Source organism: Salmo salar, chromosome 03 (genome assembly GCF_965601325.2).
Source record: "Salmo salar chromosome 03, fSalSal1, whole genome shotgun sequence".
Lineage (NCBI taxonomy): Eukaryota > Metazoa > Chordata > Actinopteri > Salmoniformes > Salmonidae > Salmo > Salmo salar.
The window spans coordinates 38197375-38225116 of record NC_138293.1 but is presented as its reverse complement, the minus strand read 5'-3'; the positions used below and the strand labels follow the sequence as shown (position 1 = coordinate 38225116).

General features: G+C 45.0%; 1 protein-coding gene across 1 annotated transcript; it reads right to left on the bottom strand.

Moving 5' to 3' along the window:
- Window positions 1-4177: 4177 nt before the first annotated feature.
- Window positions 4178-24294, bottom strand: rem2 (RAS (RAD and GEM)-like GTP binding 2). Its single transcript, XM_014191548.3, has 5 exons — window positions 23733-24294; window positions 21763-22078; window positions 20984-21057; window positions 10683-10860; window positions 4178-7815 (listed from the first exon to the last, which is right to left on the bottom strand). Exons 1-5 carry the CDS (start codon window positions 23742-23744, stop codon window positions 7490-7492), a joined length of 906 nt encoding a protein of 301 aa, XP_014047023.1. The 5' UTR covers window positions 23745-24294; the 3' UTR covers window positions 4178-7489.
- Window positions 24295-27742: the final 3448 nt, after the last annotated feature.

Sequence of the window (27742 nt, the reverse complement as noted above, 5' to 3'; positions counted from 1 at the left end):
TTCAAAAACAGCTTGACAGCCTCAAATGACACGAGAAAAGTCATGCCAACCAGAGACTTTACAGCTGTGATTATCGTGGGATCGGTTATAATACTCCTAGTACTCTGAAATCACATCAGATCGTTCACTCCACAGAGGGACCATTTCACTGTGGTGAGTGTGGCAAGACCTTCACTAGAAAATACACTTCCAAGAAACACCAAGACTTCCACTTTGGTTCCAAAGAGTACAAATGTCCATACTGCGGGAAAACCCTTAGCTCACCAACAACCTCGAACTCCATGTCCGGAATCACCAAAGTGAAAGAAGGCTGTACGATTGCGTTGACTGTGAGAAGAGTTTCAGTTCAGTAGCGTGCCTGAACAAGGACCAATAGCTCCACAGTGGGGAGAAGCCCTGCCACTGCTCAATGTGGAGAGTCATTCTAACTAGCCACCAGCTGGGCCACACTGGAGAGAGGGAACACATCTGTACCCAATGTGGGAAGACCTTCACCCATCTGATACACCTCAGAAGGCATGAGAAGACCCAGTCTGGGGAGAGGCCACACCAGTGTGATGTGGAAAAGGTTTTGTCAAGAGAGATCAGCTGAAGAGCCATCTGCAAACTCATGACGATAAGGCATGAAGGAAAGGAGGACTGTCACTTGAGGTTGATTGAACACTAAACTTTTTGTTTCACCCAGTGTTTCCCTAAAATAGGCAATTGATTTGACTTACTGCACATTTGATTAGATTTAACAATCTATGGAAGCACCGCTTTGAAGGAGCTATTTAATTACAAAGAAATATTGCATGATTCATGTGAATGCATTATACAGATCTGCACGAAAAGGATGTCACGCTTATTTACATTTATTAAGAATCAATAAATGTTTTGGTTAATCAATTTAATTCCCTCCACCATTGTCATTCTAATGATGTTCCACTATGTGCTTGGTCATAATGGTATTGCAACTTGAAGCACCTGTCATAATGGTATTGCAACTGGGAGCACTTACCTGATTGTTTTATGAAGGTCTGGTAAAAAGGGCCTCTTCTTTCCAGCTCAGCATTTGAAGAATAGAACAATATGACCACACAATGCTCTATACTCTCCCCTAGATGGCAGTGTGATAGCAAATAATCAGATCATGCATTGACGTCACCATTAATCAGCTCATAAAGCACATATCTGTATGGATAATACTGTGTACATCATGTAATTGTGAGTTAATTTTCTGTCTAATATTGGGCTTATAGGCTGATGGCATTGGCGGTAAAATAAATGATATGTTATTGACTTTGAACTCAAAGCTTTGTTCTCTATCATGGAAGTCCTGGTCTAGATTCAATCTATGAAACGTAATGTTGACCTGGTTACATAAATACGGCCAGTTCAGTTCATTCCCTTCATATTGCGTACAATTTTTTTCCAACATGGTCCAACCATTCAAATCAGTACTAATGTCGTAAACCCATTCTGAATTCTCTAGCCAAAAAGAGCTTAAGAACCACATGGCTTTACTCTTTCCTCTTGACCTGCTATTAATCAACATTAGGGGGGGTTTAGTGGCCATTCAGACTATACTGAGGTTGATTTGCCACTTTTGCTCCCACAATGCAATCACTTAGCCTGATGAGCTGTTTCTACTCTGTGGGGCACGATTATGCAACAAAATCTGCATGAATAAGAATAACCCGTTTCAGCCACAGTGCACTGTATTTAGTGGTGCGTTTCTCTATCCTCAGAAGCTCTATGTTGTTTATTAGTGTGTATTCCTAATCAGCTCTATATGCACTGATGAGAGACGGCAGAGCACTGACCTTTGGGGTACAATGAGGCAGTGCTCCATGCATTTAAATCACATCCATTCCCCTGGGATTCTGTGTTGCATCACTCAATGCTACTCAATGTCTTAGTTACTTCAGTACATGGCAGCTGTTAGTTGTGTAGTACAGCTGCCTTCATCTTTACTCCATTCCCCTCAGGCTAAATTACCTCTTTCATAACATACCAACACACACACATAAGCATAGCGTGTTTAGAAGTACTCCAATTTACTAAAAAAAAGTTGTTTACTTGTTAAGATTAGTCAGAATGAAAATGATCTCTGGCATAGATAGTACTACACCTCTCTCTACCCATCCCTCCTGCTCATTTGCCCAGTCTGTTTCGGTCTATGCCTGGAGAATGAGTCAGCAGAGGAGGGAGAGAAGGTATCTGGCATCCGTCACGATTTGAGACTGATCAGGCTTCAGTGAAGAATCAGGTCTCATTTTTTTATTTCCCCTCTGAGCTTCACCCGTGTAGTCTAAAATTGCAGGTTATCATTATGCCGTGTGTGTTCAGTGTGACAGTGGATCCACAGGTATTTTTAAGTTGGTGTGATTTTGATATGTTAATGTATATGTGGTGTTTCTCAAGTGTATATTTCTGAATGTGTTCAGGCGTGTGTGCACTGTCAATGTTTGAGAGAGATGTGTGTATTTAAAAAGCTCTCATTAGCCCAAGGCTGAATATGTGCTTATCCTTTTCCCACCTACTTTTACTTTACCACAGACTGCACCTCACTGCTAGCTATTTCTGTCCCTCTGTCTTCTAGAAATAAAACAAACAACCTACCCCAAAAGATGCTAAAACAAATAAAAAGACAGATGCCATAGGACTCTGGGACTCCTTGTCTCCTTGACAACAGTCTCCAAGCAACTGTCACTCCTCCATCCCCATCTCCCCTACCCCCATCTTCCCACTCCATCTCAAGAGTTCACCTGGATCTACTCCAGCTGGCATCCATGAACATCAGTAGCTAACTGAAATACTCCAGCTAGCATCCATGAACATCAGTAGCTAACTGAAATACTCCAGCTAGCATCCATGAACATCAGTAGCTAACTGAAATACTCCAGCTAGCATCCATGAACATCAGTAGCTAACTGAAATACTCCAGCTAGCATCCATGAACATCAGTAGCTAACTATCTTTCACCAATAGATCTGCGTCTGTGGCTTCGGCTGTGTACTCCCCTCTGAAAGGGAACATGATGATGTATGATGTTATTTTTGCCCACAAACTAGGGTAAAGCAGAAAGCCCTGTTCAATTCTGAGACACTCCACTTCTTTTCCTTTAGAGATTGTAGGTGTTAGTACACCATGGGACAGTGGCAAATGCCAAGACAATTGTCCTTGATGAAGACTAATGGGCCAATAAAGTTCTGGAGGAGTACAACATTTTGACATTGGAGTTATCTCCCAAAATGTTGAGGTTGTACTTTTGCTTGAAGAACTGACACAGCAGAAAATGTAACTAGGGCAATAGCCTTTTTATAATATATACAGAATACGCTTTTAGGATGACTTTACAAAGCCATTACTAAACATAAGATCAGGGATGGGCAACTGGCGGCTCAGTCGGGGTCTCAACGTACTGTTAAGAGTTAGAACACACACGGTGCAATTTAAAAATTTGGTTGTGGATCAGCGGTTTTTCAATTGTCAATTAGTCACTCAATTAGCCATGTCAGCAAAAATGATTTACATTGGTAAGTTAGTATAGCCAGCTAGCTACACTTGTAGTAATCATATTCCGAATACCGACCAGGGCCCTGACCTCATGACCCCATTGATTTTGTTACTCACCCTCACTCAGATATCATATTAACGTTGCATAAGTTATGGCAAAATGTGTAGAATTTCAGGAAATTTGCTGTAAAATGTTAATACTTCTGTCTGCCCCATGGCAAAATTAGTAGAATTGCATGAAATTTTGTATAAAATTGAGAAAAAAAATAATCTCCACCCTATGGCAAAATGTGTAGAACACAAAAAAAAAAATCAATAAATAATAATAATTAAAAAAATAAAAAATAAATGCTTGCTTTAAAACTGCAACATTTTCTCAAAGCCCCATGGCAAATGTGTAGACATTTTCTCTCCGCCTTCAAGACAGGGGTCAGTAAAATGTTTTGCCAGCGAGGTATATGGGGGAACCAACCAAATCTCGCTTAGGGCCCCTAAAAGACTACGTCTGGCTACTGGTATAATGCATTTAGTTACAGTAAGAGAGTTAAGTAGAGCCACTGTGGCCCCGCAAGATGAGTATCTTTTTTGTGGCCCCCACCCCAATCAAAGTTGCCCATCCCTGCGTTAGTTTAACACTATTGTGTGAAACAAATGAGACAAGAACATAACACTCATCAAGGATGTCAAACAAAATGAATTTATTATCTTTTGAAAGACAAGTGTGTGTAATAAGACAGTGACAAATGAGTGAGCATGTGTAGCTAATGTATGTCAATGTAGTTGCCACACGCTGACAAGACATCCAAGCAACGTTTCCAGAACGCTTATTGTTGTGTTTGCCTGTGTGGCCAGCCCCCACAGTAATGCTCTGTTCTATGGTAGTTCATGTACAGGTAACTGCCAAAATAAAAGGAAACGCTTATGTAAATGAAGGATACAAAGTATATTGAAATCAGGTGCTTCCACACAGGTGTGGTTCCTGAGTTAATTATGCAATTAATATCCCCCATCATGCTTAGGGTCAGTGTTGTCGTACTCGAGTCCGATTTTCATGACTTGTGACTTAACTTGGACTCGACCATTGGTGACTCGGACTTGGACTCAACTTCTCGACCATTGGCAGCCTGGTCTCATAGACTAGACGTAACAAAGTAAATGTAAATTTGAGACACTCAAATTAGTATGATATGTTAGGTATGGCTACATAAGACAGAAGGTTACTTAAGGCAAAAATGAAAGGACGGTGATTGGTCGGGGTGGATGCATAATGCAAAAAAAGTCTGGCAATTCAAAGATTGTGCGTTCGAATCTCATCATGGACAACTTTAACTACTTGCTACTTTGCATGTTAACTAACCCTTCCCATAACCTTAACCCTTTAAACGAACCCTTACCCTTTCAACTAACTCATAGCCTAGCTAATATTAGCCACAACAAATTGGAATTCGTAAAATATCATATGAATTACATGGGCATCCAAAAATTAATACATACCATACGAAACGTAATATATCATACTAAATGGGAGTCTCGGATTTACATCTAGAATAATACAAAATGATCTGAGACCAGGATGCCACTGTTGACTTGGACTCGCCTTCTTGTAACTTTGCACTTGGACTGGATAGGCTACTATGAGACGTAGAATATAAGTGGCACTAGGTGTGCAGAGCAGCAAGGATTCTGCTCTCTAGCAGTGGGAAGGACGTGCCACACCCGGCACACGCAGCCTACATCAGCTTGTGAGCTGCGGGGAGCAAGCGATGTTTGTGGGCAGTCAGGCTCCAATCATAGGCTACACATCGCACAAGTGTCTCTCTTGCTTCCCTGTAACCACCAGCCTACTATTTAGCTTTACCAAATTGAAAACAATAGTATTGAGTTTAATAGTAAAACAACAGTCTAGCTATTTGTCTCTCTCCCTCTCCTAGACAATAGAAAAGTAGGCCGTCTTTGAATTTGTCATCTTGCTCTACCCTCTCAATTTCCACCCTGCATCCCATAGCCAGTCTCCCTTTAGTTTTCACTCTGCAATAAAAAAAAAAACGACACAAATGTCAGTGGGCGATAACAAAAACATAGTTGGAGAGCCTGATATACCATTAATTTATGTAGTAAATAAGTAGTGAAACACAGGTATTGAGTAGAACTTGTGAGGTAGTGGTGAATAGTAAATTAGTTGGGTTTCCACATGAGTGGCAATATACTGCCATCTGGTGGTGACTAGAAACAATTGCATAATAAGACCTATTATAAACTGGACGCAACTCAACCATTGGGGACTCGGACTCGAATTCAGCCATAGGGACTCGAGACTCGACCTCCAAGGTTTAGTGACTCGACTACAACATTGGGCTAGTATAAAAATGCACAGCCATGGCTACCATGGCTAGAAGAGATCAGTGATACAGCGTTTTCCACCACCATCAACAAAACACCAAATTATGGAATTTCTCAGAAGAATGGTGTCACATCCCTCCAATAGAGTTCCAGACACTTGTAGAGTCTATGTCAAGGCGCATTTACGCTGTTCTGGCGGCTCGTGGTGGCCCAATGCCCTATTAAGACACTAATATCTAGGTGTTTCCTTTATTTTGGTAGTTATCCATATATGCAAATGTCCTATATGTAAGTATGTAGTGTGTGTATACAATTTCAGCAGGTAAAAAAAAAACTAACATGAAACAGCCACAATTAGTTGAGTCTCTCGTCATCTCCTCAACCCTCATCTTTGTCGGTCTTCCTGTAGCAACCCAACATGCTCTGACTCAGCCAGGAGTTAGTTGAGTGGGTTCTGCCAGTCTGTGTCTACACATAGGGACCAGAGTTTTCCCTGGTTAGGTCTTCAAGTCATGTGAACAGGAAAAACTCTGGGCCCTAGTTACAAGTATTGCTTCTTTTCATTTAGAGCTATTTACTTATCGCTAGGCTCTGCAGTAGCTGCATATGTAGGTAGGGCCTGGAGTTTTTCCTGGTGAGGAAAAACTCCAGTCCCTATTATAGGATCATAACTGAGTGCAGGGACGTTTACCATACCACCGTGTAGTGGGATAGGTGGCCAGATTTCATATAATCGCAAGACCTGAGCCTACATTTACTTTCAGAATAGCTACTGTAGTATGACCCGCTCCAACCAAGTTCTCTTCTCTGTGGGGTTGCTGTAGAATTTTTTTTCTCCCAAATCTATACCTGATTTAAAGGGATTATGCAGCGACATGAAATCTGTTCTGAACCCACAGTATAAAAAGTGCATGGATGAGGCTTTTATAAATGGCCTTGCATTGGAGATCACAGGGGGGGGGCAGTATACCGTAGCTACCGGCCAATATGGGAATACAAGACATTGTCATATGAGCCTACAGGGGCAAGTCCTCTCTCTGCAACTCTATTCACTGTGTAACAGCATGCTTTTAAAAACAGGGACTATATAAGGGGCTCTATTCAATCCGTATCACGTTAGCGGAGACTGCATTCACGGTAAACGCTGCATATGTCGACTCAATCGGAAATTACCTAGACATTTTCTAGCGCGCAATCTGGAACGCTCCAGCAATCCAGATTGAATACAGCCCTAGGTCTACGTTAGATCTCTATCAGTCTCTACATAATTAGACAGTGCATGCCTCGTGTGTGTGTGTGTGTGTGTGTTTATTTGACACTCATTATTTTCCATCTTGCACAATCATTTTCCAATCTCCTTTTTCTTGATTCTTTCTCCAATGTGACAGTTTTTTCCCCCTCTACATTGCATAATGAGTCGACTAGTATTCATCCCATCCTGCTATTCTAATGACTTCACCTCTCGCACTCTCTCCCCCTAAGGTACAGCTTCATTTCTAACGGCCCGTCCCTCTCCATTGCTACACTTCTCACCATCCCCCATCCCAGTTTTTCCCTCCATAACTCATCTCCCATCCTCTGTTTTCTTCCATTTTTTTCCCTCCCCTTTTCACACACCTCACCCGTCTATCTCGGTCCGTCCGATGTGTCACATTGCACTGAGGTCATGGCAGGAGCGTGATTTCTGTCGGAGGATCTTGCTTCCCCGGTGTCTGCTCATCTCTCTGTACTGACCCCTGTCCCGGTCTCCTCGGCCGTAGGACCGCGGCACCAGGCCAGCCAGGAAGCGCTTAGCCTTGCTGGTCAGGCTCTCCCTGCGCCCCGCCCCAGGGTCCCCCTCCGTCCAGCCCGGCCCAACGCAGTCGCCCCTGGCAGCCCTCACCGCTCCCTCCAGCAGCTCGGTGGTGCCATGGTCCAGGGAGGCAGACAGCTCCAGATACTGGCATTCATACATCATGGCACTGGAGTGGGCCTCTGGAACAGGGAGAGATAGAGGGGTGGGGATGTAGAGAATAGAGATACCATGATAAGCCATGTTTAGTGGAAAGGAACAAATCTGATCAGATCAGCTGGGCTTATCCTAATATCTACTACATATAACTGATTGAATGGAGTCTCAACCTGATAAGAGTGAAATGAAAATAACATTGAATTGGAGCTGAGCTGAGGCAGGGATGAGCCACAATGAGAACATAGTGTAGTGGTGGCAGTGGCTGGCTCTGGCTGACGTGGAGATGTGAGGGTTGGCCACTGTTCTCTATGACTCAGCAGGGCTTCCGTGTCCCTTACAGGACTCCAAAAGCAGACTCCGAGAGCAGGGATGCGACAAGGTAAGGTGAGCGAGAGAGGGGGAGAGAGGTGCAGGGACAACGCGGGAGAGAGGGGAGGAGAGAGGAAGGAGGGGAGGAGAGAGCGAGAGAAAAAAATTGTCCCTGCACTCAAAGGAGGAGGGAGAGAATACAGGCTAAAACAGCACACAGTATGAAGAAAACCTCGTAACTCCAATTTTTTTTTAGCCTATTTTCTTTTTTTTGTTTGACATTTATTGACTTGAGGACCAATAACATGTATTTAAAATAGCTTCTGAGGTTTCATAATTGTTTGTTAATGGAAAAAAAATATGGTAATTTTATTTGAATTAATTACATTTCCTGAAAATTTTCTGTTTTGGAGACAAGGTTGTCATCAGTCAACGACGACATGCAAAGAGCAGCTCAATCAGATATCAATCAACAACATTGTGTAATCAAAGATGGTACGGCTTCACCCTCACTTGGAAAATTAATGAATAACATACTGTGTACTGTGAGAGGAGAGAGAAAGAAATGTCACCGTAATTCCATCAATACATTTTATGACCTACGCCAATCTCAACCGCAAGCACAATGTGAATGAGGAGTTGTCCACCAGCCAGGTAAGTTCACTTCCTTAAGTTCACTTCCTTAAATATCAGTCAGGGAATCAGAATACCAAATATAGATGGATACCAAAAGGCCTGTCAGAATGCAAGGGTAAGAGAGATGCAGCATTTTTATCTTGATGACCTGACCACATCATTATTGCAGTTCTCTCAGATGGGGAATATGCCGAGTACACGGGTAAGGAGCAGTATCCTAAGGACAACCCTCCTCTCTCCTTTCCCCTCTCCCTCTCTATTTATCTCTGTCGATCTCGCTGACTGCATGCTGAACCTATGACTGAGCATGAGTTCACGCACAACACAGACGCCCTTCCATGTCATATGGTGGGCTAGACAACCTATACTGAAAAAAAAAAAGATGTCACCCAAAACACACACAACCATCCCCACTCAATCACTTTTATTCACATACTCCTGCACTAGCCCTTGTAGCATGGACATCCCAGGCATTTCTCCTCTCGGTTCATTCCCCTTATCACAGCTTTCCACACGGCACAGGCAGTGTCACCCACACCAGACAGAGAGTAGGGAGAGGTGTGAGAATGTGGTTGCCGGCTGGTACTTTTAAGTGTGAGTCTGTGTGTGTGCGCGTGCGTGCGTGCTGGCAGAGGTACACATGAAAAGCGTGCACACACACGTTAAGATAGTGATAGCCCTGTGCGCTAGAGAGATCATCCAAATAAAGTTGGGGAAGCCTCCAAAAACAACACAGAACAGGAGGCGAGGCAAACAGCTGAAGTAACCCTGCAGGGGATGAGATGGGAGGGAGAGCTACGTGTCCATAAACACGTATACTTAATTAAGCAATAAGGCCCGAGGAGGTGTGCGATATCGCCAATATACCACGGCTAAGGGCTGTTCTTACGCACAACTCAATGCAGAGTTGCCCGAGGTGCCTTATTACTATTATAAACTGGTTGCCAATGTAATTAGAGCAGTAAAAATAAAATGTTTTGTCATACCCGTGGTATACGATCCAATATACCATGGCTGTGGGCCAATCAGCATTCGGGCTTGAACCACCCAGTTTCTAAAAGTAGTTAGAGGTCACTGCTTTAATTGTGAACAGGTATGATGGGATAATAATAAAAGGAAAACAACAACTGGGGGTTGGTGTCCTATTTTCTGTTGCTTACTGTAGGCTATGTGACTATGAGTTTTGCATTGTAATTACGGACGAGGTTACAGAGATAGACATAGGCATTTCCACTAGAATAGATTCACGTGGTTCCAGAATCAACTTTGTGCATCATGTCAGAATGAAACAATGGTCCACAGAAACTAAAAAAAAGGTAGCCAACCCAATTCTCTGGCCCTAGAGAATGTGTGCTTTTCAATCCACTGGAAGCCATTTCGCAGCGAATCACCGCGCCAAACTGGTGCTTATGGTTTCATTCGGTAACAATTACATGGGTCCATTTTTCTCCCACAAGGAGATTGCAATGGAAAACATTTATCTTCCCATATTGCTCCTCACAGCAGTGAGATTTTTGGTGATCACAGATAAACTGTCTCTGGCTCTCAAATGGAAATACAGTTATAGGTGACAAATGGCATAATACACACAGATTAGGTGGGCCATGACGAAAGAGAGGAAAAGGGTAGAAAGCAGAGACCAATATTCATAGGAAACGGAGGGAGCCATGCTGTGCTGAATGTTACGAGGACCTGCCGGTTTTAAAATGGAAATGGTTGGGAAAGGGTGGGGGGGGCGTGTTCATTGCATTGACTAAGTATGTACTGCATCCATTTTTATGCAATACTGCATCATCTCTATGCACTGTACAAGATCACATGAGAATGGTGGTTCAAGGTGGAAAGGAGTGACCAGTAGATTGATAGGAAGAACATTATAAAACACTCTGGGCGCTCAAGTGATAATGGAGTGCGTTTTACAGTATAACGAGGGCGTCATCCCTACCCTCTGTGCTGATCTCCCGAGAGCGGACGAGGTCACTCTTGTTGCCCACGAGGATGATGGGAGTGTGGGGCAGCGACTCCCTGAGGATGAGGCGGAGCTGGGCGGTGCGGTGGAAACTTCTCCTGTCTGTCACAGAGAACACCAGGACAACCACCTCACACTGCAATGTAGACAGGTCCTACAAACACCAAAACACACACACACACACACACACACACACACGACATTAATGACAATGATACACACTTCGTCGCTGTCGGATGAAAACCTCATCCCCAAAACAGAAACTTTTCAGTGTGCATTTTTGTATTTACGTACTCTGCTGAGTGGACTGACAGGGGCTTTGTCCCAAATCCAAAACAACACATGGTGCCCTTGTGAACTGGCTTCTGACCCTTTTAGCAGTGGCCTCTTCCCACTGAAACACTGTTTCACTGGGCTTCCATTAAATGTCTCCCTTCCTCCAGTCGTGGCCTTTATAGTATGCTTTGGCTCTGAAGGACAGGCCTCTCAGATTCATTCAGGCACACAGGAGAAGAGTTGCCTTCCCCCTCTCCTAACCCACCATAGCCAGCCATGTCTGCCTGTGTCTGTGTCTGTGTGCCCTACATCCACACGACCCTGAAGATGAATTTCAGCCCTCTGGAGAGAGTCTCCGCCTGAAAAATTCACAGCTCCCACAAGCCAAAGAGGATTGCACCCCCACAGCAGGAAATCCATGGTCTCCGGAACCCACTCCATCTCTCTCTGGAGGAGAGGGGAGCTAGCGGCGGGGAAGTGAGTCCGGCCACCTGTCACCTTCTGGGCTGGGCGCGGGGGACGAGGAGGGGGAGCAGAACTACCCGGCTTCGTGGAGGGAGAGACAGACACTAATCTTTGTAAGCAGCGAAGAGAAACACGGCCACGTCGCAGATCGATTGGCGGCGTCAGGACAGAGAGCTCTCCAGGGTAACTGTGACAAAGTAAAAGGGCTTTCCGTCAGAGGGATGCTTGCTAACTCAACACTGCGTTTGTCCTCCTTTAGTCAGTCAGCTCCTCTCTGTTCTGCTTCACTGCTGCGGCCCAGGCCATCTGTCAGGGCATACAGCCTTCCCCTCACACACACGCGCGTGCGAGTACACACACGTGTACTACCCTCTCACATGCACACGCCCATAAACATTAGGCGAGCTTGTGAGAGTCAGTTAACTTGTCACTTAGCGTATGTCACCATATATTATTCAACTCCCGAGTAAAAGCCGTCAACAGCAACCTGACACGTATAATATGTTATCCCTTTATAATGCCTCCCAGACAGTGTCATTGCCTGTATTCTCCTCCTGTGCCAAACTATAAACTCTGTAGCACTATAAATCTATTTGCCCTAAAGCCACTTCTTTACGAAAACTCATCTTGTTATCAGAGCTCAAAGTAAAGCAGCTTACAGCCTGAACCTGGAAATCAGTTCAGAAATCTCACCTCATAACATCTAAAACACACCCACCCTTTCCTGGAACACAAACAGGGACTGGGATTAAAGAGAAACTGCCCCTAAAAACCAACTTTTCCATTTGAAAATGGTCTCTGTGGCATGGATGAGTCAGAAACATTTATTGTAGTGTAAAAGTGTAGTATAATTTTGGTAATAAAGTCAGTCTCGAGACAAAACTAGCCAGTTATAGCATATTGTGTTGTAGGACAGCTGCGCTGACTCAAGACCGGGCATTCAACTGGCAGTTGATACGTTTCCATGGTAACACGTCTTTACAAATCAAAGTGTATTGGTCCCGTTCACAGTTTAGCAGGTGTTAAAGTGGTGCAGTGAAATGCTTATGTTACTAGCTCCTAACAATGCAGTCAAATGTCAAACAATAAAAAATGTAAAGAAAAAGAAAAAAAGGCAAGGAATCAAGAATGGCAGGAACGAATCCAAATAGCACTACAGCAGTATCAAAATGCAATCTATACCCATGTACACCAGGGGAATTTACACAAGATAAACTAAGAATGATATGTACAGCAGTAGTTATTTTAGAGAGAGCTATGTCAAGAATCCAGTATATAAATAAACATCCTCTCACTGTCAACTGTGTTTATTTTCAGCAAATTTAACGTGTAAATATTTGTATGAACATAAGATTCAACAACTGACAAAATGAAAAAGTTCCACAGATATGTGACTAACAGAAATTGAATAATGTGTCCCTGAACAAGGGGGGGGGGGGGGTCAAAATCAAAAGTAACAGTCTGGTGTGGCCACCAGCTGCAATAAGTACTGCAGTGCATCTTCTCCTCATGGACTGCACCAGATTTGCCAGTTCTTGCAATGGGATTTTACCACACTCTTCCACCAAGGCACCTGCAAGTTCCCGGACATTTCTGGGGGGGAATGGCCCTAGCCCTCGCCCTCCGATCCAACAGGTCTCAGACGTGCTCAATGGGATTGAGATCCATGCTCTTCGCTGGCCATGGCAGAACACTGACATTCCTGTCTTGCAGGAAATCACGCACAGAGCGAGCAGTATGGCTGGTGGCATTGTCATGCTGGATGGTCACGTCAGGATGAGCCTGCAGGAAGGGTACCACATGAGGGAGGAGGGTGTCTTCCCTGTAACGCACAGCATTGAGATTGCCTGTAATGACGACAAGCTCAGTTTGATGATGCTGTGACACACCGCCCCAGACCCTGATGTACCCTCCACCTCGATCTCGCTCCAGAGTACAGGCCTCGGTGTAACGCTCATTCCTTCGACTATAAACACGAATCCGACCAGAACCCCGGTGAGACAAAACCGTCCCTCGTCAGTGAAGAGCACTTTTTGCCAGTCCTGTGTGGTCCAGTGACGGTGGGTTTGTGCCCATAGGCGACGTTGTTGCCGGTGATGTCTGATAAGGACCTGCCTTACAACAGGCCTACAAGCCCTCAGTTCAGCCTCTCTCAGCCTATTGCGGACAGTCTGAGCACTGATGGAGGGATTGTGCATTCCTGGTGTAAGTCGGGCAGTTGTTGTTGCCATCCTGTACCTGTCCCGCAGGTGTGATGTTCGGATGTACCGATCCTGTGCAGGTGTTGTTACACGTGGTCTGCCACTGCGAGGACGATCAGCTGTCCGTCCTGTCTCCCTGTAGCGCTGTCTTAGGTGTCTCACAGTACGGACATTGCAATTTATTGCCCTGGACACATCTGCAGTCCTCATGCCTCCTTGCAGCATGCCTAAGGAACATTCACGCAGATGAGCAGGGACCCTGGGCATCTTTCTTTTGGTGTTTTTCAGAGTCAGTAGAAAGGCCTCTTTAGTGTCCTAATTTTTCATAACTGTGACCTTAATTGCCTACCGTCTGTAAGCTGTTAGTGTCTTAACAACCGTTCCACAGGTGCATGTTCATTAATTGTTTATGGTTCATTGAACAAGCATGGGAAACAGTGTTTAAACCCTTTACAATGAAGATCTGTGAAGTTATTTGGATTTTTCCGAATTATCTTTGAAAGACAGGGTCCTGAAAAATGGGCGTTTTTTGTTGTTGCTGAGTTTACATATGCGGCGTGTACAAACAGTGGAACAAAAATACAATGTACAGTGGTAGAAATATTAGAATAAGCTATGGTCGGGGATACAGTATTTAAATACACAGTGTGAAACGGGAAGCGACCAGTGGTTCAATGTCTCTATAATATGGGACAGCAGCATTGGCTGAGTGTGTGTGTGTGTGTGCGCGCATCTGCGTGTTCATGAGTATGAGGTGTGTGTGATAGCTCGTGCGCATGTTTTGTGTGAGTGAGTGTGCATCACCTGGTAGACGGCTAGTGATGGCTGTTCAACAGTCTGATGGTCTGGTAATAGAAGCTGTTTTTTAGTCTTGATGATCTTCTTGGCCTTTTTGACACCGGGTGCTGTAGATGTCCTGCAGGGAAGGCAGCGTGGCCCCGGTGAGGCGTTGGGCTGTCTGCACCACCCTCTGCAGAGCCATGAGATTGAGGGTGGGAGCAGTCGCCATACTAGGTGGTGATGTAGCCCGACAGAATGCTCTCAATGGTGCGTCTGTAGAAGTTCGTGAGGGTCTTAGGGGCCATGACTAATTTATTTAGTCGCCTGAGGTTGTAGAGGCGCTGTTGCACCTTCTTCACCATAATGCCGATGTGGCGAGACCATTTCAGGTCCTCGGGGATGTGCACGCTGAGGAACTTGAAGCTTTTGACCCTGCAGCTATCACCAAGCTATGCTAGCTAGCTGCTGTCAGCTTGGCTAAACACCAAGTCAGCGCAGGCTTTAGCCTACACGTAGAACTGAATTAGGGCGGCAGGTAGGCGAGCGGTTAAGAGCGTTGGGCCAGTAACCAATGGCTTGAATCCCTGAGCCGACTAGGTCAAAATACTGTCGATGTGCCCTTGAGTATGGCACTTAATCCTAATTGCTCAGGATAAGAGCGTCTGCTAAATGATGAAAATGTAGCTGACCATCTTGAGATGGCGAGATAGTAAGAAGGGGAAAAGTCCTCAACTTCAAAACTTTGTTCTCTCCATAACAAAGCTATCTTGGATTACCTTAACTCACTGTACCCACTACTGTCCTTGTTTGTTGTGATTGAATGGAAAAGACACATCCAAAAAACACCCACATCAAACAACACCTGCAAGCCAACTCGTTCGGCTTCAGCAGTGACACAGGATATAATGAAGCTCCCGCCTATTCCTCTCTTTGGATTGGTTGATACATCTCGTTATTTGAAAATTTGATGAGTTGCGGGTTGACATCAACTGCCTGTATTCAACGGAGAATGAAATGCTATGCTAGCCTCATGAATATGGATAGACCTTCTCGAATTTCAACAGGGACAACTCTGATAAAGTGCTTTTTTCTCAAGGTCGCCGGGATGTCATGTGCATCACACTTATGTCAATACCCTCGTAACAACCTAAGCACTACGAAGATTCTATTAGATCAAATAAGCCTGGCTAAATTCGACTCTCATTGCCGCCCATACAAAAACTCCTCACTTGCTTAATAATTCATGATCTGCTCAACAGGATTTTGGGTGGAGTAAACCCTCTCTCTTCACCTCTTCCTCTCTGGCTTCAGTTATGGTCGCTAGCATTTCTTAATGACCGAGCTTGGAAACAAGGCCAAATTAGAAAGTTCCGTCGTTCTTTAAAGAAGACGAAAAAAAAGAATCAGTCCAGGGTCCAGATCGTCCAGCACCACAAGAGAATAGTGACAGAATAAAATAGGTCAAGAGAAAGATGAATGGAGCGGGAAAGAGAGGAGCAGAGATAGATTGGCCCAGAGACCTTCCTCTGGTTGAGGAGTCAAAATCTGATAATTGGATGCAACTCTTTAGTGGAGCTGAGTGCTGGGGTGGTTTCTTGGGGCTGCAGAGGCACCACACCCCTCCGGGCTGACATTATAGAGGCCAGCTCCGGCCGTACACACACACACACACACACACACACACACACGTAGCATAGACGCACAACAATAGATACTGACCGCTCTATACAGACACACAAAAAGACTACTCTGCATACACAAACATACAACGCCACAAGCTGACCTCGGTACACAGCACCGCAGAACTGCCGCCTCCCTTCACAAATACACAACGATATCGACTGATCTTTCACTACACAAATACGCACAACAAGAGACTGATAAATATACACAACGATGCAGACTGACTTCTCTACACAAACAAAAACAAAATGCAGAATGACCAGTCTACAGACACGCACAACAGCCGGTCACAAGAACCAGTCTACACACACACACAATGAACAGAATGACCCGTCTACATAAATACACGACAGTGCAGTCTAACAAATATACACATCACTGTAAAGACACATATCTCCACACAAATAACTGTACACACCAGTGTATACTGACCTCTCTATATAGACACAAAACACATCCCAAAGGTCTTACTAGAAAATACTCTCACACACCAAAAAAACTCTACACAAATAAACACACCATCTAAAAACTACACATCCTCGGCTCCGTACAAAATGGCTAATACACTATATATACACAAAAGTATGTGGAGACCCCTTCAAATTAGTGGATTTGGCCATTTCAGCCACACCTATTGCTGACAGACGTATACAATCGAGCACACCGCCATGCAATCTCCATAGAGAAACATTGGCCTTACTGAAGAGCTCAGTGACTTTCAACGTGGCGCCGTCATAGGATGCCACCTTTCCAACAAGTCAGTTTGTCAAATTTCTGCCCTGCTAGAGCTGTCCCGGTCAACTGTAAGTGCTGTGATTGTGAAGTGGAAACGTCTAGGAGCAACAACGTCACAGCCGTGAAGAGGTAGGCCACACAAGCTCGCAGAATGGGACCGCCGAGTGCTGAACACATTTTACGGCCTCGGTTGCAACACTCACTACCGAGTTCCAAACTGCCTCTGGAAGCATCGTCAGCACAATAAATGTTTGTCAGGAGCTTTATAAAATGGGTTTCCATTGCCGAGCAGCCGCACACAAGCATAAGATCACAATGCGAAGCGTCGGCTGGAGTGTTGTAAAGCTCGCCACCATTGGACTCTGGAGCAGTGGAAACGCGTTCTCCGGAGTGATGAATCACGCTTCACCATCTGGTTTTGGAGGATGCCAGTAGAATGCTACCTGCCCCAATGCATAGTGCCAACTGTAAAGTTTGGTGGAAGAGGAATAATGGTCTGGGGATGTTTTTCATGGTCTGGGCTAGGCCCCTTAGTTCCAGCGAAGGGAAATCTTAACGCTACAGCATACAACGACATTGTAGACGATTCTGTGCTCCCAACTTCCTTTCCTGTTTCAGCATGACAATGCCCCCGTGCACAAAGCGAGGTCCAAACAGAAATGGTTTGTCGAAATCGGTGTGGAAGAACTTGACTGGCCTGCACAGAGCTCTGACCTCAACCCCATCAAACACCTTTGGGATGAATTGGAACGCCGACTGCGAGCCAGGCCTAATCGTCCAACATCAGCGCCCGACCTCACTAATGCTCGTGGCTGAATGGAAGCAAGTCTACGCAGCGTTCCAACTTCTAGTGGAAAATCTTCCCAGAAGAGTGGAAGCTGTTACAAAGGGGGGGGGATAATGTAGTGTATATACTGGCTTACTACAACTGACCTTAGACTCCATCCAGGATTTTCTAGTATAAATATTTAATAGTTATTAAATAATTATGGACACCTCCAGCAGACAGACAGTGTATTTTGAGAGGCTGACTGGTGTAGTAATTAATGGCTCCACACTAAGATCCATTCACACACAGCTGGCTCAGACCTCCAGCATGGAGAAAGCCTGGTGGTGAATACAGGTGAAACTAGCCTGTTATTAGAGAGAGAGGAAGTACTAGAGAGCCAACCCACAGCCATCAAAACACCTTGGCTCCTCCCATTGACCATGATAGATGGTGTCTGATTGGCTGTGGTGTCCGCAGAGAACGACCAATGGTACAGTAAATGTAACATGTACAGAGGAAATCCTCGGCCTGTCAGGTCACAGCCAAGCATGCACCGGCTATTTTAGGAAGCTGGATGACTTATTTAAGCCATTCTTCTGCCTGACGTCAAGAGCACTCCAAGTCCCATGGCTAGCTGAAGAGAAAGTCGGAGAGCCGCTGTGTGTGTGTGTGTACTCAGTGAAATCTTCTGTGATGATGTGGCAGGATGGCTGTGAGGGCTGCCTAGTGTGAGACTCGGTTGCTTTGACATGGAAGCTGCAACTTGAGTAGCAGCTGGTGTGAATCAGCTGGGAATCAAGGAACCATATACAGTAGTTATCTATTTGTTGATTCTTTTTTGTATCCGATAAAACACCCAACTATAATTAGCTGGGTTATGAAGAGGTACTGTACATGAAGCTAGAATAAAACCAGTGTTTTCCCCGGGGAGCCAGAAGCTTTGTAGCCCAATACTTCTACATGATTTGACCCATGAGGGGGGACTGGTTCAGTCCACTGGTCACCATGGTAACCTGGGGAGGGTGGGGCACCCATGGAATAGGGGACTAGCTAGGGACTCGGGAGCTAGTCAAAATCCTCTGGGGTCATTGCACACACACAGCTCTACTCTGCTGCTCCAGTCAGTGTCAAGGGTCATTTGATTTGATGGGCAGCTTGTCGTGGCGCAAGCATAAGCAGTGAAAGGAGGGTGTGGGTGGGTGTGTTTGAGTGACAGTGCGCGTGCGTGTCTATGTGTGTGTGTGTGTGTTGGGGGAGAAGGAGCTGGTCAGTCCCCTTCTCTCTTTGCTGCTGCTGGGCTGGAGAGGCTCCAAATCCCACTGGCCTGCTTATGTTGCCATGGCTTAATACCAGCACTTGCATTAGCACGCAGAGAATAACAAATGTAATTGACTTTCAGAGAGAGTTAACTTGAACAAAAAAAGGGGTCCGTTCTGAGTATGACACGGGAGAACACGAAAGAGGGGGGCGTGAGAGGAGAGGGGGAGATGTATTTTGAGATAACGACACAGCTGTAGGAAAGAGGTCAACTTGGGAAGAGATAGTGAGGAGAAAGAGAGAGAGAGGCACTGGAGAAAGGGAGATCAGACAGTTATAAAGTAGTGAAAGATATTGAAAAATGCCTTTAAATGGAGTTCCCCTGAGCTATGTTTAAATAATTCAGACTCAGTAAACCAAGGAGGACTCCTGAGGGGTATCCTACAACGCAAGCTAGATCTACTGAGGGTTTTTGTAAAGGTAGCCAGCTTCAGTTAGCTTCACAATTTATTTTTCAACTAATTGCATCGTTAATAAAATCTAGTGTTTCTATGTCAAACAGTTTTGTTATATTTCAGTCTTCTGTGATGTATATAACGTGTCATATTAGGATGCAAACTCAAAATGTAATATAGATCTGACATGGTACAGGTGTCTTCTTAAAGCCCATAACCACGTGAGTGAGATGTATACTTCTGTTTCAAAGTAGATTTGTTTAAGACTACCAAGAATCACTCTGTGTGACCCTGATTTAGCCCACTGCAGTAAAAGGTTCATGCTGTCTTGTGTGTTTATCAATGCACCTTTTCCTCCCTTTCTTCCCATCGATACAATAATTGTATTAAGTCATACAAAAGTTTCACTGTGCGGGAAGTTTCAAACGCATTCGGTCTTTACTAAATGTGTAATGTGATAGGTATTTTAACAACAAAATATTTTTTTTTAAATCTAAAAGTAAAACAACGTTTGATTAATAAAATATGTAAATCGCTCGTCTTCCTCAAATGAATGGGAAGATGGCACAATCTTTGTGAGAGAATCTGATTTTATTGGCGCTCAACTCGCAGGCTCAGACAACTTCATTCAGGATAAACAGAGTCAGCCCTGAGCTAGACCTGCTATTCCGAGGTGACGAAAGTTACTTCGCTAACTCCTCAAACCAAAGGACTCTGGACTAGGGGCTCGATTCAATCCGTATCGCAGGAGTTCAGTGTTATAGCGCAATTGAAATTTAAAGGCAATGTTCCCGCGTTCGCAGAGACTGCATTCACGGTAAACGCTACATATGACGACTCAATCGGAAATTACCTTCAAATTCCAATCGTGCTATAGCGCTGAACTTCCCCGATACGGATTGAATTGAGCCCTAGGTTACGTGGCTGTATACATAGCACTGCACCATCATCACAGAAGGCCATTACAAGGTTAATATTAAACTATTACAGTGTACTTTATCATAATGAAATCCTCAGTGACACACACACACCACAGATGAGCCTTAGAGCAGCTGTGCTCCTCCAGCCTCATTATAATTCACTGAATACGACAAAACATCTAATTCAAAGCGCATTCAAATTGTGCCTATATTGAGGATTGCACGCATTCATGCTGTTTGTAATAGGTAATGAAGAGAAGAACTGGCATGACCGCCCTACAAATATGTGCAGCAAATCATTTTTTGTTGTTGTAAGTTACCTTTTTTTTATAAAAAGGGATAATATAAAAACCTGTCTGGCACTGCCTCAAGGTGGTCACACACACAGTGTTGAAAATTTTCAATAAATTCCCTGGTTTCCCCGAAATCCCAGCTGGATGATTTCCAGAATAAGGAGGGAATAAATTGGAAATCCGGTACCCTCCAACCAGCATTTCTGGAAGACCATTTTATTTAAAGTTCCCGGAATTCTGCAACCCTACGCACGCACCCACACACTCTTCCTGACATTTGAAAGATAAAAAAAAAAAAAAAAACTTCCCATTTAAAATGCAGCAGCGTAAACAGGAATACAGGCAAAGTGAATTGCATTCAGAGAGAACGAGACCGTATGGAGAGGTGGTACAACACATACACATTAACAGAATGTCCGTGTGGTGTGCCAGAAATAGCTCACCTGTTTCCAGTTGTCATAAATGATGACTGAACTCTCCTCATCGTCAACGGACACCGTGCGCTCGTAGCCTTCTCCTGGAAACAGACATGCTTGTCACAAACACACACGTCAACATAGTGACACTGGAAACGCATAGGAACACAAGCTCATGAATGCTTTGACGCGAATACACAGTACAGGGAGTCATTCAGCCCGTTTGGACTGGTCCAGTTAACCTGGGCTCATACCTGGTATTACACAATGACAGCCTGAGGAGTTGTCCCAGATCTGGAACAAGGTTATTGTAGACTACAGTAGGGTGCCCTACATAAAAACGCTGAGGTTACAGAAAGAGCTACATACTAGAGAACAACTCGACTCTCCAAGCAGCCTGGGATCTACATCCTGTGTGGACTGCCTCTTCATGACATGTCTCTGGCAGCACCTCCTACAGAGCAGTGTGCCCATCACTTTTCTGGTGCATTGATTGATTGAGTATTTGGCCCAAGACTGGTGTTATTATTACCCTGACCTTCAAGACAGCGTAATGACACACAGTGCTGACGAATGGTGGTTGGTCTTGTTACCCCTCAGCCTTGAGTGCACTCAGAAAATAAAAACGGGAAAAGTAACTTTCAATATCACGACTCAGATTGGCGTCGCTCTTTTGTGGCAGCTGACGTTAGGTAATTGACATAAAGTAGATACAATGTGCACACTGCACACACACTCCAACGCGCAAGCAAGCAAGCACGCACGACACACACACACACACACACACACAGAGAGAATAACTTTACCACAGGCTGTTTCAGAGTCCACAGACAGTGAGCTGTCTGACAGTCCGGCCAGGGCCAGAGAGAGTGCTGATTTTCCAACCCCATTCTGCCCAAGTAGTACGATCCTTATAGCACTCCCATGATACCCCTCTGACGCTTGACTAAATGATTCATCCCGGCAAAGGGCGTCACTGATTGGCAGCGTGGCAGGTTCGTCAATCCCTGGTGTCCAGTCATGGTCCTCTGATACGGCCTCCTCCCGCTTCAGCTGGTGCTTGATTGGTAGAGGGGTGCTTCCTCTTCTCATAGGGGGAGCGGTGGTGAGAAACATACTGTACTGAGAGAGACAGGAATGGTAGTGAGTAAAAGACAGGAAAGGTAGTGCGTGCACACCCCAATGGACATGACCCTCATGCGAATGAAGCGGAGAGCGTGTTAACACAGGAGCGGAAGTGTTACATGTGACAAAAAGAGTTGATACAGTAGGCCTACTATGGAGACAAGGATGGGAAGAGAGAGGAAGAGCGAGTGAGTGAGTGAGTGTGTGTGTGAGAGAGGCAGGGAGAGAGATGAAGCAAGAGACAGAGATCAGAGAGAGCGAGAGTTAATATACTATGTTAAAGGGGTGGTACTGTACAGCAGGACTTCCCATACTCGATCCCCTATGTCTTCACAGCTGATTCAAATAACCCACCTTTAATTATCTGAGTCAGCTGTGTAGTGCTAGGAAACCCTGCCGTACAGCTTAGTACTGTGGCTGATGGGACTCGGATGCATTAGCAGAAAATAGGTCAAAACATGAATGTCCATGATCCCTCCTCCCTCCCATCCTTGCATGTCACGCACACAAACAGTAAACTGTGCTTCCTGTGTGGGCTCTATGTACGTACACCTTTGTGTGTGTGCATATACAAACATGCGGACACACACACACACACACACACACACACACTAGAGACTTCACTGCTCTCTGATTTCAACAACTCCAAAGGCCGCTTAGGATAACACTGCCAACAGTCCGCCTTAAACAAAAGCATTGCCGGGAGCGTTCTGTGTGTGTGTGTGTGTGTGTGTATAGAGCACCAGGTCAGTCAGATGACCTCCATCAATATTAACACAGCAATTAGTCTAGGTGGAGCACTCACGCTGCGAGCCAGCAACCAGCCAGGAGCAGGTGTGCCTGTGGCTGAGCTAGAAGCGCCACTCCTCTCAGTGACACACAGGGAGAGGGTGTACTGCTGGACTCAGCCACATAACCAATTAGACTAATTGAAAGGGTCTAATTAATTAATCATGGTCAAGGAGACGCAGGGGAGGGATAAAGAAAGACACAGAAGATTCTGTGACAAGGGTGAGGGGAGCGTGTCATCAGTTAATCTCACCCTGACTGACTGGTGATAACTAGGGTAAACAGTAAGACACAGAAAACGAGGCAATAACAAATATTACAGTACAGGCAATGCTGTGTTGCTATATTTCTATATTAATATTATCACTGTAGAACGTCAATTAGCGTACTATTGCTTCTAGGCTACTATGGCGTTTCCCCTAGTGCAATAATTAGGCGCACTATTATTTCACCCAGCGGTGCTCACATTTCAATTGCAGTGTTGGAATTCCACATTTAGACTAATTATACTGCAACATAATAATAACACTAATTAGATTAATTTATTCTAAAAGAGAAGAAAAAAATACTAATTGGATGTAGGTCCTGCATACTGTACACTTCACAACTGAGTGTCCGCATCTTTTGAAGACGACGGGCAAGGGGGATAGAGTGAGTTGTGAACATTAACAAAGTGGCAGCGTTGTCAGCGTGCTTCTAGAATGCTAGCCTACTTATTGCGAGTCTTTCCACTGAAGAGGATGTGCAGCCTACTGCGCAATTGTGTGTAATAATTCAATATAGCCTTCTGAACTTAAAGAAAACGTTTGGCACACAAACAGCGAGGTGATGCTGGGGGGGAAAAAAAGGTATGTCACCTTACCTGGTCAGTCATCGTGTTCAATTCTTCCTCTATTTTTCAGAAAGAAAGTGTTTCACTGCGACCACCACTATCTATGTCAAGTCATTTGCGATCGCACCTAACTAGTGTGCCTCGACAGTCACAACGGGAAGTATAGATGCGGGTGAACAAAAGAAGCGCATCTAATGTCAATTAACATTGCGAAACCATTTTCCGGTGCAAATGAATTCCTCCGGAAGCCCCTTAGTCTCGATGTGTATATTTTAATTGAAGAACAATGCAACGCATGTGTCTAGGTGGCCTGCCCTACACCTACTTCTGGGAGTGTTGTGAATAAGCGGCTTTTCTTGTGCACCAAAAAAAACGCCCCCTCCTCATCCCCTCCTCTTGTCCCACGCCCAAGAATGCGCTCCAGTGTGTACCTGAGTTGCTCTCTCTCTCTCTCTCTCTCTCTCCTCTTTCTCTATTTTACTATAATTAATATGCATCAGGGCCGCGTCCTTGAATACAGTCTTGGCTGTCACTGCCTGCATTACTCATGCGTAAAAAAGCAGGCACAACCTGACCGCTCTCCCAAAACAATCTGCCGCCGTTGATTGCTCGAGCCGCTAGAGGGAAGCAAAGAACACTTTTATGAAGAATGTTTGTGACGGAAATGGGATAGTGTTTTCATTCTCCAAGCAACATCTGAATTTAGTGAGTTGCTCTGATATGGTGACTGTGAAATCATATGAACCTATTGGTTCTCATCCGTTGGATGTGAGAAGCTGCTTCAGTTTACAATCATATTATTTATGACTGTGTCATTCAGGGGCTTAACTACAATGGTCTGTCCATGACCTTATAACCTTATAGTGGTTTGTACTCCCAATGACTCACCCTGTATCTGTGATGATCCTGTATCTGGCTGGTTATTAGACCAGGTTGTCTATGCACCTTAAGACTGTATTAGCCCACTAAGCTAAAGCCTGCAGGCATTTTCTCTGGGAGCTAACACAGGTCTGTATATAGGTCTCAGGTGACGTTAAGTTACTCATCACGTGAACAACGTTTCACTGAACCACCTCCAACCCACTCACTACACCCCGGGGGATAATGAACAAGAGCCCTAGTCGCTCCTTGTGGTTGATTGTTACGTACTCACGTTGCTGATGAAGCAACTTCCTGTGTCTGTCTATCTCTCCGTCTGGGCCCCAACCTCAGTGGCAGCTCAGTAGCATGTACTGGTTAGAGGAAGACTGATGCGGACTGAATGAGGACTGAATGAGGACTGAATGGGGACTGGGAGACGAGCTAGGACTCCTCAATGGGCCTGTGGAGCTGAGCTTTAATCTGCAGACTTTAATTAAGTCTCATCAAGCCACCGGAGCGAGAGCCGTGTGTGTGAGAGAATCACAGTGCTGACAGATCACTGAGATAACTGCACTCATTAACGGCAAGCTCAGCCTGACAAAATTCTGCCTGCTCCATATTAATGGGCTGCTAGGATTATCAATAGCGTACAGCATGTTTCCAGCTGAAATAGGTTAGAGGGGTCAAGTGACAAATTGGGAAGATTTGTGACTAAACTGAAATGACTGCAATTTTCTATGTTCATCCCAGCTCGCCAATCTATTTTTCTCATGGTGAGTTTGTTGGATGGTGGTCACAATTCAGATTGGTGATTGAACATTAATAAGGAAGTGGATCGATACAAATGTTTTACTTTTAAAACAGAGATGCTAGTTCTAGGTCCCAAGAAACAAAGAGATCTGCTGTTGGATCTGACAATTCATCTTGATGGTTATACAGTTGTCTCAAATAAAACTGTGAAGGACCTTGGCGTTACTCTGGACCCTGATCTCTGTTTAGACGGACTTATCAAGAATATTTCAAGGACAGCTTTTTACCATCTTCGTAACATTGCAAAAATCAGAAACTCTTTGTCCAAAAATTATGCAGAAAAGTGAATCCATGCTTTTGTCGCTTCTAGATTAGACTACTGCAATGCTCTACTCTCCTGCTACCCGGATAAAGCACAAAATAAACTTCATTTAGTGCAAAACATGGCTGCTAAAATCTTGACAAGAACCAACAAATTTGATCATATTACCCCAGTGCTAGCCTCTCTGCAACAGTTTCCTGTTAAGGATACGGCTGATTTCAAGGTTTTACTGCTAACCTACAAAGCATTACATGGACTTGCTCCTTCCTATCTCTCCGATTTGGTCCTGCCGTACATACCTACACGTACGCTACGGTCACAAGACGCAGGCCTCCCTACTGTTCCTAGAACTTCTAAGCAAACAGCTGGAGGCAGGGCTTTCTCCTATAGAGCTCCATTTTTGGGGAATGGTCTGCCTATCCATGTGAGAGACACAGACTCGGTTTCGACCTTTAAGTCTTTACTGAACACTCATCTCTTCAGTATGTACTATGATTGAGTGTAGTCTGGCCCCGGGGTAGGAAGGTGAACGGCAAGGCACTGGAGCGGCGAACCGCCTTGGCTGTCTTTGCCTGGCCGGCCTCCCTCTCTCCACTGGGATTCTCTGCCTCTGACCCTATTACGGGGGCTGAGTCACTGGCTTACTAGTGCTCTTCCATGCCGTCCCTAGGAGGGGTGCGTCACTTGAGTGGGTTGAGTCACAGTCGTGATCTTCCTGTCTGGTTTTGCACCCCCCCCCGGGCTCGTGTGTTGGAGGAGATATTTGTGGACTATACTCAGCCTTGTCACAGGGTAATAAGTTGGTGGTCTGTTCATAACCCTCTAGTGGTGTGGGGGCTGTGCTTTGGCAAAGTGGGTGGGGTTATATCCTGCCCTGCCTGGGGGTATCGTTGGATTAGGCCACATTCCCCCCCCCCCCCCTCCCATCTCAGCCTCAGCCTCCTGTATCTATGCTGTAATAGTCTATGTGTCGGAGGCTAGGGTCAGTCTGTTATATCTGGTATAATTCTCCTGTCTTATCTGGTGTCCTGTGTGAATTTAAGTATCCTCCCTCTAATTCTCTATCTCTCCCTCTCTCCCTCTCTCCCTCTCCTCCTGGAGGACCTGGGCCCTAGGACCATGCATCAGGACTACCTGGCCTGATGACTCCTGGCTGTCCGCAGGTCACCTGGTCGTGCTGCTGCTCCAATTTCAACTGTTTTGCCTGCGGCTATGGAAACCTGACCTGTTCAACAGACGTGCTACCTTGTCCCTGACCTGCTGTTTTCGACTCCCTCTCTCTCTCTCTCTCTCTCTCTCTCTCTCTCTCTCTCTACCGCACCTGCTGTCTCGACCTCTGAATGCTCGGCTATGAAAAGCCAACTGACATTTACTCCTGAGGTGCTGACCTGTTGCACCCTCTATAACCACTTTGACTATTATTTGACCCTGCTGGTCATCTATGAACATTTGAACATCTTGAAGAACAATCTGGTCTTAATGGCCGTGTACTCTTATAATCTCCACCCGGCACAGCCAGAAGAGGACTGGCCACCCCTCAGAGCCTGGTTCCTCTCTAGGTTTCAACCTAGGTTCCTGCCTTTCTTGGGAGTTTTTCCTAGCCACCATGCTTCTACATTTGCATTACTTGCTGTTTGGGGTTTTAGGCTGGGTTTCTGTATAAGCACTTTGTGACATCTGCTGATGTAAAAAGGGCTTTAGAAATACATTTGATTGATTGATTGATTGATTGAATGTTATCTGAGTGAGAGTAACTAACAAAATCAACAGGGGACCCCTGGAGGTCAGGGCCCCTGGGCCCGGTCGGTATTCGTCCATGATTACAACAAGTTTAGATAACTGGCTAGACTAATTTACCAATCTAAAAATTGTTAGCTGACATGGCTAATTGAGTGACTGCTGAAAAACTGCTAATACACGACCGAACTTTGAACTTGCACCTTGTGTATTCTACTATTCTAACTCGCAACAGTAAGACTCCGACTGAGCTTATGTCACTTATGCCTGGAGCTGGCCCTGTTTGTAAGTACGTTTTCCATGTCATTGCGCTGTTAGATTACACTGGGATTTGAACGTTCTCTCAGACTGAATTTCAGTGCAACTGAAA